Below are 14766 nucleotides of genomic sequence, written 5' to 3'. Positions count from 1 at the left end.
CTAACTCCTCCTGGAGCTAACATTTAATTTCATAATGATTTGAATTTATATCCACAGGCTTTTTCAAGAATAAACATTGTCCCCTTTATGGCTGTTATCTCTATTTCGTGCCAGTTTGGTCTTCCAGGGATTGTTTCCAAGTATTTCTTTATAATTTTTTTTTGGGGGGGGGGGCACAGTTGCTCCTATCACAATTGGTATAATGTTGATTTGGGTTTGTATTACTGTACACATAGATTCGAAAAAGTTGTCAAAAAAACGAATATATAACAAATAAATGTTATCAAAGGCAAGATAAGTTACTTTTCTACCAAACTGGATATAATTTTCGTGTTTTTATTCAATGTAACATGTTTATTCATCTCGAAAAGCATACAGTGTATTGGAAAATTCAAAATGGCGCCCGACTCTCTCTTTAACACGGTAAGTTCGGGAAAAAGGTGTTATAAACAATAAACTAGACAAAATACTGTTAGAAATTCGCTCATTATATGTTACCGTGACATAACTTGACATATATTCGTTAGTTTTTTAATAGTATTTTGTCTAGTTTATTATTCATAATACTTCTAGTTTATTATTCATAATACTTTTCCCAAACTTACCGTGTTAAAGAGAGAGTCAGGCGCCATTTTGAATTTTCCAATACATCGGTAAACAATGTACGTTTTTCAAGCTGAATAAACATGTTACCTTGAATAAAAACACAAAAAATATATCCAGTTTGGTAGAAAAGTAACTTATCTTGCCTTTGATAACATTTATTTGTTATATATTTATTTTTTGATAACTTTTTGGAATCTATGTGTACAGTAATACAAACCCGTTGATTTCTTTAAGGGACCATGTTTTTAAATCATTCTTTAGGTCTTGATATTTTGTTATCTATTCCCATTCAGCTCCATTAAGGTCATAGTCATGTTGTTGGCACAAACATTTTTTTAGGTGAAAGAAAAATTTATTTTGTTTTCACACGCAAATCATATTAACCGCACGACACAATATGTTCTCTCTTAATCTTCTCTTTCCTGTCAGATAGGAATCGTTTGTTTCTAGCTACAATTGGCCTTTTGTCCAAGATCAAAGTATAGTATCTGTTCTCCAGATGCTGCACTTCCATTTCCTGTTCTCTTTCAGTGAAGAAACAATCCTTCACGACTGAGACAATTTTTTTATTTTTGTACCTTTTCTCCATGTTAAAAAACGACCCTGGTGTCTAACTCTGTCCCGTGGGGAGGCATTGTAAATAGGTACAATCAGCTGTTGGGTTGCAATAATTCTTTCTAGGACCTACAGGTTTACCGACTTGCTTTCGAAGGAGTAGAAGGAGGAAACTTACGTGCTTGTCAAGTGTACCTTCCAAATCAGCACTCATTTTTTTCTCCCTTTTTCTTCCCTTTCTTTCGATCTTAATACGTATATATACATTTCTGTGATGTCAAGCTCATACTTTAATGTTGACGAAACATTAAATCAGCACGTGTGTCGTCAATATGCATATATGTCCTGGCTTGGTCATTACATGATGAAACCAATAATTATGTTAGATACATACTTTTGCATTCCTTTGGATATTGCATTTTCGGCACTTCTACATGTCAGTAACATGAGGCAAATGGGTGTATTTTAGTTTCAAGAACCGCCGACAGATGTCACTTGTCAACCAAAGAACAGGGGTCGATAACTCCTCCTTTTCTAAAAAGTGTGTGCAAACTAAAATTATATTTTGCTACATTTTTATATAATTTTTCTCTACAAAAACAAAAAAAATTATTCCTAAACCTCTATGTTTCATGATTTTAAAATTATATTTTGCTACATTTTTATATAATCTTTCTACAAAAAAAAAATAATTATTCCTAAACCTCTATGTTTCATGATTTTAAAATAATATTTTGCTACATTTTTATATAATCTTTCTCTACAAAAAAAAAATAATTATTCCTAAACCTCTATGTTTCATGATTTTAAAATAATATTTTGCTACATTTTTATATAATCTTTCTCTACAAAAAAAAAAAAAATTATTCCTAAACCTCTATGTTTCATGATTTTAAAATTATATTTTGCAACATTTTTATATAATCTTTCTCTACAAAAAAAAAAATTATTCCTAAACCTGTTTCATGATTTTAAAATTATATTTTGCTACATTTTTATATAATCTTTCTCTACAAAAAAAAAAAAAAATTATTCCTAAACCTCTATGTTTCATGATTTTAAAATAATATTTTGCTACATTTTTATATAATCTTTCTACAAAAAAAAAAATTATTCCTAAACCTCTATGTTTCATGATTTTAAAATAATATTTTGCTACATTTTTATATAATCTTTCTACAAAAAAAAATAATTATTCCTAAACCTCTATGTTTCATGATTTTAAAATTATATTTTGCAACATTTTTATATAATCTTTCTCTACAAAAAAAAAAATTATTCCTAAACCTGTTTCATGATTTTAAAATTATATTTTGCTACATTTTTATATAATCTTTCTCTACAAAAAAAAAAAAAAATTATTCCTAAACCTCTATGTTTCATGATTTTAAAATAATATTTTGCTACATTTTTATATAATCTTTCTACAAAAAAAAATAATTATTCCTAAACCTCTATGTTTCATGATTTTAAAATTATATTTTGCTACATTTTTCTACGACCTTACCATAAAAAAAAAACAAATTTAAAAACAATCTACAAATGTTCCGTGTTTTTTTTCATATTTATTATTTGATTTTCAGTTCTGAAACACTCATTGAAAAGATATTATATTAATACATTAAAATTATATTTTTATACATTTTTTATACAATAAATATTTCGATTTACATATTTTTGTGTTATTTATTTTGTTATTATATATTCTTGCGTTATTGTAAACACGTTTATATTTGAGATTCACATAATGGCTGCTAGACGTCAGTTCTATTTCGAAGAACAGGGGTCGATAACTTGTCTCTGGTGCTAATATGTCACGGACGTGCAGAAGTGCCGCATTTTCATTTTAACAGACAAATGTTGTTTTAAAGGCTTTGTGTATTCCAATTTTTGTTTGTGTTTAATAATTGAAATCAAACGAATTCAATTTGAACTATGAAAAAAAAAAAAAGAGCAATTGCTTGGCTGTCTTCTGAATTTGTTTAAACTCTGACTCCACCATCACAGGTGGTGGTGTTGGGGGCAATACAATCGTTGAGTATTTATCTCTTTCTCTACATCGGAAAAGATGTGACATTATTGAGGAGCCATCACCTCAGAAGAGGAACACTCTGCAAAAATACCTGGGTAGCCCCGTCGGCATACCTCGGTAGTGGTGCTTCATGCGATTAGCAATAAAACAAAAAGAGAATGTAATCCTAACCCGAACCAGCAACATACCGCAATCAACAGGGAAACAGCTATTCCATAAATGGCTTAGACTCTGTGCCCGGGGGGGTGGGGGTGGGGAAATCCCCCCCCCACCCCGGTAACACAATGGTTGAGTCACATTAGTATTACAAAGAAAATACTTACGCGATTTCCGTTTTGTTTTTTTCTTCTTCTTTTTTTTCGGTAGGATTTCAAGCAGCGAATCTTCAGCATCATTTTTGGATGTTCGTTTTGATGACTGAAATAATTTGAAAATTACTTTAAAAGAAGCATGAGCACACTTCTTCAGCAGGAGAGCAACTTATGACATGACCAATTCAAAATGATCTACCACCTACTAAAAATGCAAAAACACATTTTTGAATACATCGAGAATTAGTTTCATATATATATATATAATACTAGCAGGCTGCCCGGCGTTGCCTGGTCGTAAAATACGCATAAATATTATATTTTAATTAATACAGAAACTGAGACATGTGCATGCGAGTATTATGCTTTTTTCTAAACAGTTCACTTTTTATAAGTAAAAAAAAAAAAATACTTAAGCTGAGATCAAAACCAAAATATAAAGACAGCCATAAGTACGATAACCATTAGGCAGGCTTGACACAATCCCTAAAAAGTGTTTTCAAACCTACTTATTCTTAGCAAAAGTAATCTGTCATGCGATCGATTCAATGCATGCACATTCGTGGAACAGTTGACAAACTGATAAAAATCTGATGATCCCCACATACCAATTTTTCAATTTTGACTTTAACAGCCCCCTTTTTTGGGGGATGAAAACTGATTAAAAAGTTTTCCACATGTCTGAATACCCTATATACCAAATTTCAAGACTGTAGATCAAAAATTCATTGAGTATATAGGTTGAGAAGTATCCTCACACACATTCTAACTTTTATAGATATGTACATTATATGTAGGTAGACCTTGCATTACTGCATCAACCCACATTGGAGCCCTTAACCCTAACCTGCCCACACAGTTTTCCAGCATGCGAGCTACTTGCAACATGACCAAGTCAAAATGATCTACCACCTACTAAAAATGGAGGGAGGTGCAGATAAGTTTGAGAAAAATGAGAGAATAAATAAAAATTGAAATTAAAGAATATTTTTGACATCTTATTTTAAAAAATTTTCACCCCAAACAAGGCACAGTGCCACTTTTAATATTGGGAGCTACTATCGGGGACATAAGTTGCAGGGACATTATGAAGGGAGATGAGCAGTAAGATATCTGTTCACATTACACTTGAACTTCTACATGTCAGTACAGCTGGGAAAGCAGAATCCGGGAAGCAAGTTCCAAAGTCTAGCAGTTCTGGGGAAGATACTATTGTAGTAGAATGCTTTCTTACATCTAGGGATCTCTACTGTGAAGGGATGGGACTTAGCTGTTTGTTGGGTTCGCCGGGGGTAGTCACGTTGGGGGGAGGGGGGTACAAGTGCTTGTAGTTCATCAGAGCATTCACCATTAAAGTACTTGAAACTATTTTGACTGTGCCAGGCTTGACAAGGAATTAATTCTATTCACTTGTTTTTTTTTATTAAGGACGACGCCTGCTGTAACAACGTTTTTTCATGAATACAGCGCGTCTGCAGCCGAAAACTCTTAATGTGGCTAGGGAGCAGGAAGACTCCAGAATCATGACTGTTGACGCGGCTAGTAAAGTCATTTTAGCCCAGCAACCGCCAAAAAGTCTCAGCAGCAGTAACAGAAGTTCAGACAGCTCTTTTTAGGGCTACCTTTTCCACACAACTTTTATGCGATCAACAAACCACTACTACTACCTACATGCTGAGACTACCTTAGCAATTTTTCATTTGAATTAGATCCAAAGAACCTTGTGAAGCCTCACAGGTTGATACAACGCTCAATAAAAACCTATCGAAACTCATCCTTAGACAACATCCCTATCATCTAAGAAACAGAGATGCTTGAACCTTTCTATATCATTTCATAACCCCCTCCCTGAACTCTTTCCACTCGGGGTGAATGCCATATTAGCATTGTTACTTTCTATAAAATCTTAGCAATTTTTCATTCTTCTATTTCAACATGCATACCCGTGATTCTAAATAAACAAAGCCTTATTGACAGGTTTTCATTTGTCTGCCGGGTTCCGAATCATTACAAGTTATTCATTTAGAACCTAATCGAAAATGGACCAATTTCTGAAGCCACAGCATTTCGATGGTAAACCTTCAGCGCCTGATTCTGCAGATCATTGAACACATTGTATACATTCAACAACTTCCTGAGGTCAATATACTGTTCACCAACTAGACTTTCTTACCAATTACATCTTCTATCCAGTGCACAAATTAATAGCAAATTAGAACTCATATGAACTTAGCTTAAGTCTATGGTCCCCCCCCCCTCGCCTAACTTTCACAAGAAACACTCGTCTAGCTGTAAACACTATTAATAATTTCCCCCACTCTTTATCTGTGCCTAAACCTAAAGATTCCATGAACAAAGCTTCTTTCTTAGAACTGCACGCCTGTGGAATTGTCTTCCGTTTTCCTGCTTTCCGGCTGACTACAATATGGTTGTGTTCAAGTCTAATGTAAATAAGTTCTTGATGAGCCGATCCATATAAGTTATCAAATTTACCAAATTTTCATTACTAATGATTACTATATTGTCCAATTTCTACTGTACACTCTTTAACCCTTATCCTTGAGTGGCTTCTTGGCCTTGATAATGTGGTTATGCCTATGTAAAAAAAAAAAAAAAAAAAAAGAATCAGCCATTGCTAAAATCCAGTCTCTTTTCGTAAAGCCCTCTAACAGTGTTCATTCGAGACATCTTTTGGCAACTTCTAGGAAGGAGCCTGCTGAAACGATTTTTTTGCAGAAGCGTCGGGTTTGTTTACTAAAGATTATTGCTTTGAGGCAGTAACGACCAAAAAACATTGTGACCAATGAATTTTGTGATGTCCTCATGGCAGGCATTTGATCTCATGCACTTCAACAACGACTCTTAGAAAGAACACTCAATTTGAAAGACGCTTCCAACTTAGCTCGTTCTTTAGAAACAGCCAAGAAAACAAGCCAAATCTTACATTAACCTCACACTATGCGGCACCACCGCCGAACTATCAGTGACTTGTGAGTTTACTTGTACTTCCAAAAATGTTTCGGCTACAGCAGTGGAAAAATGTTTTTTCTGCAGTAATCGGTGACATCCATGAATTAAATGCCCCACCCGTGATGTGGTCCGTAGAAGCTGCAGCAAGAGGGGACATTTTTAACTAGTCTGCCGATCAAATCGCTCCCCTAAGAAGGTGACTTCTGCTTGTGTTAATCAATCGCATCCATTGTAACCGCTGCATCACCTGACTGTCTGTCGAAAGCCATAATTAAACTTTCAGTGAATGGAATAATCCTGGAGGCTCTGATGGATACTGGTAGCTCAGAAAGCTATATATCATCAAACTTCATCCATAAATACAACTGGCCAACACAAACTTCTCGCAGGAAGATATCAGTAGCGTCCACAGACTTGTCAAGCAGTATACTAGGTCACTGCTATGCGACATTAGCATATAAAAGGTTTACTTACACATGTTTTTTTTTTAAATAGGCATCACCACATTATCAAGGCCCAGAGGCCACTCAAGGATAAGGGTTAAAGAGTGTACAGTAGAAATTGGTCAATATAGTAATCATTAGTAATGAAAATTTGGTAAATTTGATAACTTATATAGAACGGCTCATCAAGAACTTATTTACGTTAGACTTGAACACGACCATATTGTAGTCAGCCGGAAAGCAGGAAAACAGAAGACAATTCCACAGGCATGCAGTTCTAAGAAAGAAGCTTTGTTCATGGAATCTACGTTTAGGTTTAGGCACAGATAAAGAGTGGGGGAAATTATTGATAGTGTTTACAGCTAGACGAGTGTTTCTTGTGAAAGTTTGGCGAGGGGGGACCATAGATTGAAGCTCAGTTGAACACTTTCCATGAAAATAACGATACATCAGAGACAAACTCGCAACATCTCTTCTGTGAGATAGAGGTTGCAGGGAGGAGAAAAGGACATCTACGAGGCTACGAAGTCTATTTTGAACTCTATCAAGGCAGGACAAGTCCTTTCTAGCAGCTCCTGCCCAGATGTGGCAACAGTATCCATCCTTGGACGTACCTGGCTCTTATATAGATAGAGAATAGCATCAGCAGTGAGATATCTACCGGATCGATAGAAAGATCCCACCATTTTTCCAGCGGCCTTGGCAACAGATTTGATATACGTGTTCCATTTAAGATCAGGAGTAATGGTCAAGCCCAGAAGCTTGTCAAAACTTGAGACCTCCTGAAGACGAGAGCCATTCATTTCAATTGATGACAAATGTGGATTAGAATGTTGATGATGTAAAGAGAGAAGCTTGGTTTTAGATGCATTAAAAGTAACCAGCCACTCCTTTCCCCATTGTACAACGTGCTCAAGATCAGAGGAGAGAGAATTGGAGAGAACTTGATCGTTTACTGTCTTAGCTGTGCTACCATAAATGGTAGTGTCGTCAGCATAAATGTCTACAAATGATGTAAGGATATGATTTGGAAGATCATTAATGTAGATCAGGAAAAGAGTTGGGCCCAGGATGGATCCCTGAGGGACACCGGCATTCAAACTTTCAATTCTTTCTTCTCTTTGCTCAGATGTCTTACTTGGCCATGACTTTCTCAAACTACACTCAAAGGTAGAAATAAACTTTGGGGGTCACTCAACATGTCAGAGCGGTGTCGCTAAGTTCAAGGAGTCTTGATCATTTGAACCCTATCACATTCAACGTCATCCCGCAGTAATCTCTTTATTCACGTCATGGACTCCATAACACAAGCATGCTTAATACACCCTTATGTGATGCATTTTTGGAAAGCTTGTATTGTTGACTGTTGTTCTCTCATCAAATCGCCGAAAAAAGCGATGTACCTTCATTGTAGTAACTACTGCCTTGCTGATAGGAATTTCGTTGAGGAAAACCTGGATTCTTCTCTTATTTAAGGATTTAATTACGCTATGTATTCTTCCAGTGATACTATATGATCTGATTTTCCTGGGGAAAAGATTGTGATTTACTTTATTTAGTACTAATAAAACACGTGAAATTTGATAAATTAAAATGGTGTATGCACCGTAATGGCATCTCGTCTTGTTTCTCTACAACTATTTGAACATTTGTCACCTGGTTGCAAGCCTATTGCTACAAAATCTAGAAGACACTTAACGATCCATCAGCAGTTTATACAATCTGAAATTCACAACCTTCTAAAAGACGGTGTTATCGAACCCTCTTGCACTCCCCGGAAAGCACGTTCTAGTAATGACAACAGAATATTCTTTTCATTGTTTTGACTCTCGAGCATATACCCGACACAGACACAGCTAATCAACATCACTCTATATAAAAGGATATAAGATATTAACGGATACACACTCGAGAGTCAAAACAATGAAAAGAATATGCTGTTGTCATAGCCCTAGTAATCACTAATGATCGACACGAGAAGCGTTTTGTTATCGATTACAGTCAGACCATCAACGAATTCACGTACATTGACGCTAATCCTTTACCAAGAATTGATAAACCAGTCCAAAAAATTGTTTGCTATTCCATTTTTACTATCCTGGACTTGCAGAATGTGTATCATCAAATACCAATACAAGAAGAAAAGAAATTCACAGCTTTTGAATGCTGTGGAAATCTATATCAATTCTGCCATATTCCATTTGGTGTAACAAATGGTGTATCAGGTTTCTAATGATCGATAGACAATCTAATAAAATGCGAGAAAGTTGCCAACAAATCTTGATAACATCCCTATATGCAGCCATAACATGATGGAAACCTTAATCATTTTTTGGATGTTGCCAGGAAGTACGGCATAAATTTCACTGAAAAGATCATCATGTGAACTGAGAGAGTCATCCTCTTAAAGCATGAAGTGTCATTTAGAGTTGTAGAACCAGATCCTGACCGCCTTCGTGCTTCGAGATATCTACCTCCACCACAAGATGCTAAATCACAACAGCGGGTTGTTATGTTTTCATCTTATGCTCAATGGATTCCTCGTTTCTCGGATAAAATTTGATGGCTAGCACAGAACCAAGTCTTCCCTCTACCTGAATCTTGTTTAGCGGATTTCACCAACTTTAAAGAGAAACTTGAACATGCTTCGCTTACGACAATTGATTCCAATATACTTCGGACATTGCCTTGGCTGCCACTCTTAATGAAAACGGCCATCCAGTTGCTTTCTTTTCCCGATCTCTTTCAGTCAGCAAGCAACATTTGAGAAAGAAGCACACGCCATCATCGGAGCAGTGCATAAATGGCGTCACTACCTTATCGGTTCCGCTTTTAAGCTCATTACAGACCAACACTCCATAGCTTTCATGTATGACCTGAAACACTCGAGCAAAATAAAGAATGAGGAGGAAAATGCTAGAGAATCAAATAATCAGCCCTTGTATTCGATGTAATATACCATCCAGGGAAAGATAATGCAGCCGCAGACATACTTTCTCAAGCGGTTTGCTCTTTGACTAATTCAACTAATTTGTTTTATTGTGTCATCCAGGCATCACACGAATGTCTCATTTTGTACATTTGCATAACTTCCCTTACTCCATTGAGGACGTTCAACAAACTATTGGCAACTGTTCCGTCTGTGCAGAATTAAAACTGCGATTTTTTCATGACTAATTTTAAACTTGTCAAAGCAATACAATCATTTGAACGCTTAAGTGTTGACTTTAAAAGTCCCCTTCCATCTAATAGTTGAAACAAATATCTATTAACAATTATCGATGAATATTCATGCTTGCCTTTCCTTGTCAAGATATGTCCTCACAAACAGTCATAAATTGTTTCTGTCAACTATTTTTGCTTTTTGGTTTGGCATGCCTTCCTTTATTCGCTCTGACAGAGGTCCATCATTCCTTTCAACAGAACTAACAGATTTTTAGCATAGAAAGGAAATAGCAATGAGCCACACAACTGCCTATAACCCACAAGGAAATGGCCAGGTAGAATAACTGAATGCCCTGTTATGGAAAATGATATCTCTGGCATTGAACTCATAAAAACTGGGGATCAGTTTTGCGTGATACCTTGCATTCTATTTGTTCGTTATTATGTACTGCCACTAACACTACACCTCACAACCGAATATTCCAGTATAAGCAAAAATCAACATCTGGTACCTCTCTTCCCAGTTGGCTTTTGAATCCAGGTCCGGTCCTGACGAAACGTAACGTACGGCCATCTAAGTATGAACCCTTTGTCAACAAAATTGAACTGCTAGAATGCAACCCTCAAAATGTCCATGCTAGACTTCTAACTGGAAAGAAGGAAACAGTATCGCTGCGTCAAGTTTCTCCCAAACCACAAAAGGTAGCACCTAATACTAATGACTGTTATCTCACTGGGGACTCCATCTCTACAACTAGATGCCTCATTTGAATTGGGTGTATCCCAAGAACTTTGTGAAGCCTCACAGGTTGATACAACGCTCAATAAAAACCTATCAAAACTCATCCTTAGACAACAACATGTAGCTCAGAAAGCTATATATCATCAAACCTCATCCATAAATACAACTGGCCAACACAAACTTCTCGCAGGAAGATATCAGTGGCGTCCACAGACTTGTCAAGCAGTACACTAGGTCACTGCTATGCGACATTAGCATATAAACGGTTTACTTACACATGTTTCAAACTTTCAGTTCTTTCTTCTCTTTGCTCAGATGTCTTACTTGGCCATGACTTTCTCAAACTACACTCAAAGGTAGAAATAAACTTTGGGGGGTCACAAAGATCACTTCTCTGTATGCACCGTAATGGCATCTCGTCTTGTTTCTCTATAACTATTTGAACATTCATCACCTGGTTGCAAGCCTGTTGCTACAAAATCTAGAAGACACTTACCACAGGTTGATACAACGCTCAATAAAAACCTATCAAAACTCATCCTTAGACAACAACAACAACATGTCCATCCCTATCATCTAAGAAACAGAGATGCTTGAACCTTTGTCTATCATTTCATAACCCCCTCCCTGAACTCTTTCCACTCGGGGTGAATGTCATATTGACATTGTTACTTTCTGTAAAATCTTAGCAATTTTTCATTCTTCTATTTCAACATGCATACCTGTGATTTTAGATGAATGAAGCCTCATTAACTGGTTATCATTTGTCTTCAGTGTTCCGAATCATTACACTACCCTCTACAGTGTCTCTTGCAGCCTGCAGTGTTCCAGTGCCTGTTCCAGCCCCTGTGAATTTCAGGCTACCCGTTCCAATGCCAGCACCCTTTAGGCTCTCTGTTCCAGTGCCTCTCAACATCAGGCTCTTCGTTCCAGTGTCTGTAGCCATCAAGCTACCCTTTTCAATGCCGATCGACATCAGGCTACTCACTCCAGAGCCTGTCAACGTCAGGCTACCCAGACCAGTGCCTACTGACGTCCAGTAGCCATGTTCCAGTCTCCAGTTGTCTGGTTACCTCATCCAGTGCCCACTGATGTCAAGTTGCCCCATTCCAGAGGTTGATCCTGTTTTACTCGGACTAACCACACAATCTCCAAGCCTTTCGAATTTACCATTTTCATTTATTTCTTTTTGATAAATAAAAGACGATCAGTCGTCTTTAAACGAATTTCAGCTTTTGACATTCTTCTTCTGCTATTGCCGTTATCTTTTTGGCCGCTGCGCAAATCTTATAGTTGTACAGTTGGCGCACTTCCATACTGCCTCCCGACACGCTGCAACAGTACTATATTCGCCTTGCTGTGTCCAAGACAGAGTCGGACATAAGAAGCCTCGTCAGACGATCTCAACAGCAAATGTGTCATTTTCAGCAAAATGTTCATTTTAATTTATAATTTTAGAGTAATTAAATAAACAACGTAAAAGAAAATCTGCATTTTTAAAAAGTTTTTGTTGAAGTGCAGTGGGGGGGGGGCGGGTACGAGTGCAGAGATACTCGGTAAGGGGGCCACGAGTCATCAAAAGTTGAGAAATACCGAGGTAAACAACTATGACCAATTTCCTCAGATGTGTTAAAATCAATTTGGTGCTTGTTTAAATAAGTGATTTTGGTAAATTTTTACGACGTGCCACAGCGTATTGTAAACACCCCAACCTCCCCATGTTAAGAACGGCTTTCGGAATAAACATCCCTCAACCTTGAAAGCTGTTCTTAACATGGGGTGGTTGAGTGCACGTTAGGGCAGGTCGTAAAAAAATGCCGTGATTTTTATAAACCAACGCATTTCGGGTGAAAACATCACATACTTACGCGTGATGATGAAATTAGTATAAATTACGAAAAAATGATTCCAGTAGAAAAATAATCACAAGTAAAAATAGAATTCATCGAGTTTTATAGCATGTTTTAATGTGGAAGAGTTGTGCGACCAATTCGGTATGACAAAGGGAGATAACCCTCGACTTAAATTAGGTGCCTGTCTGTCATTTTCAAACATGTTGTCTGGGGAACGTAATTGTGGCAAATCTTTATTTAAAATATATCTAGAATATGGATCATTTTTCGTAGTTTTCGGAATTTCGCCATGACATGTAAGTACGTTATGATGTTTTCACCTGAAATGCGTTGGTTTAAAAGATCATCAATGCAAACATTAAACAAGTATCATCGATTTCGCCTACAAAAACAACTAAAGGAATGAGGCTACGAAAAAATAAGTACTTGTGTAGAATACGGACCGTGCCATTTTTAAAATTCATGTTTCGTTTCTTCAATAAATTGTTGCGTGAAAGTACAGAATAGTTACAAAGTGCCCTCCCCTTCCTATATTAAGAATGAGTTTCAATATAATAACATTATGGTTTGTATTACTGTACACAGATTCGAAAAAGTTGTCAAAAAACAAATATATAACAAATAAATGTTATCAACGGCAAGATAAATTACTTTTCTACCTAACTGGATATATTTTTCGTGTTTTTATTCAATGTAACATGTTTATTCAGCTCGAAAAGCATACAGTGTTTACCGATGTATTGGAAAATTCAAAATGGCGCCCGACACTCTCTTTAACAGGGTAAGTTCAGGAAAAGGTGTTATAAATAATAAACTAGACAAAATACTGTTAGAAATTCGCTCATTATATGTTACCGTGACATAAGTTGACATATATTCGGTGTTTTTTAAATAGTATTTTGTATAGTTTTTTATTTATAACACCTTTTCCCAAACTTACCATGTTAAAGAGAGTGTCGGGCGCCATTTTGAATTTTCCAATACATCGGTAAACACTGCATGTTTTTCGAGCTGAATAAACATGTTACATTGAAAAAAAAAAAAAAAATGTATCCAGTTTGGTAGAAAAGTAACTTATCTTGCCTTTGATAATATTTATTTGTTATATATTTGTTTTTTGACAACTTTTTCGAATCTATGTGTACAGTAATACAAACCCTAACATTATTATTTCAGTACGATATGTATTTTGCATAAGTACCGAAGAATATCCCTCGCCCTGATGAGAAATTACATTTATAAATTTTCAAGATTATTGAAGAATACATATTAATTCTCAGAAACTATAATAGTCAACATTTACCATAAATCCCAAATTTTATTTAAGTTAATCGTGATATTATCAAACAATCTATCGCGATTTTTCGCTGTTTTGTCGAAAACCACGTGTCCATTTTGAAAGAAAAAAAAAAACCCTGAAATCAACATACCGAACCGATTGTAAGTTTTCCTCCGACAATCTCATAATCCTGCAATTCCTCGACACATACAAGTCCCTGAAATTTGGCATCAGCATAAAAATTTGGATCTATCTCCACTGGTTTCCAGGCTGACTTCGCCTTTATGTGTCCACCTTTACTCAACATTTTGGAAAGTATTAAATTGGGGGAAAAACACGGATTCACCGCTGTTGTGTTGACTGAACCAAACGGTGTCTGCGGTCCTTAGTAATCTCTTAAAAAATGACCTGCCTAAAATATTGGCAAACATTAGCTAGTGGCTACCATATCCATACCTTGGCCTTCGGGACAAGATCAAAGTGTAGTATCTGTTCTTCAGATTCTACACTATTTCTTGTTCTCTTTCGGTGGAGGAGAAATCCTTCACGACTGAGACAATTTTTATTTTTGTACCTTTTCTCCACGTTAAAAAACGACCCTGGTGTCTAACTCTGTCCCGTGGGGAGGCATAGTAAATAGGTACCATATCCATACACCGTGGTGTAACGTGGGGGATAGTGATGTAGCTGACGACGTCAACTGACAACATAGGACTTTAGGTAAAAATGGGACACAAGTTCAGAATTCAAACTAATCATCTCAAAAAACAAAAATGCAGAAAAATCTTTATGATGGATGTACTCGTCACG

General features: G+C 36.3%; 1 protein-coding gene across 1 annotated transcript in view; it reads right to left on the bottom strand.

Moving 5' to 3' along the window:
* LOC145296867 (ATP-dependent RNA helicase DDX24-like) overlaps positions 1–14329 on the bottom strand; it is a 76274-nt gene extending 61945 nt beyond the window's left edge. Inside the window, exons 1-2 of the mRNA XM_080143001.1 lie at positions 14108–14329; positions 3517–3610 (exon numbers count right to left, since the gene is read on the bottom strand). Of these exons, the coding sequence (XP_079999127.1) occupies positions 3517–3610; positions 14108–14263 (250 nt within the window). The 5' untranslated portion in view covers positions 14264–14329. The remainder of the gene's footprint in view (positions 1–3516; positions 3611–14107) is intronic.
* Between the last annotated feature and the right edge of the window lie 437 nt (positions 14330–14766).

The sequence above is a fragment of the Euprymna scolopes genome, chromosome 17 (assembly GCF_053919585.1).
Source record: "Euprymna scolopes isolate OS-2025 chromosome 17, ASM5391958v1, whole genome shotgun sequence".
NCBI classification, from domain to species: domain Eukaryota; kingdom Metazoa; phylum Mollusca; class Cephalopoda; order Sepiida; family Sepiolidae; genus Euprymna; species Euprymna scolopes.
Note: the sequence above shows the minus strand (reverse complement) of the source record. Positions and strands in the feature narration are given on the sequence as shown.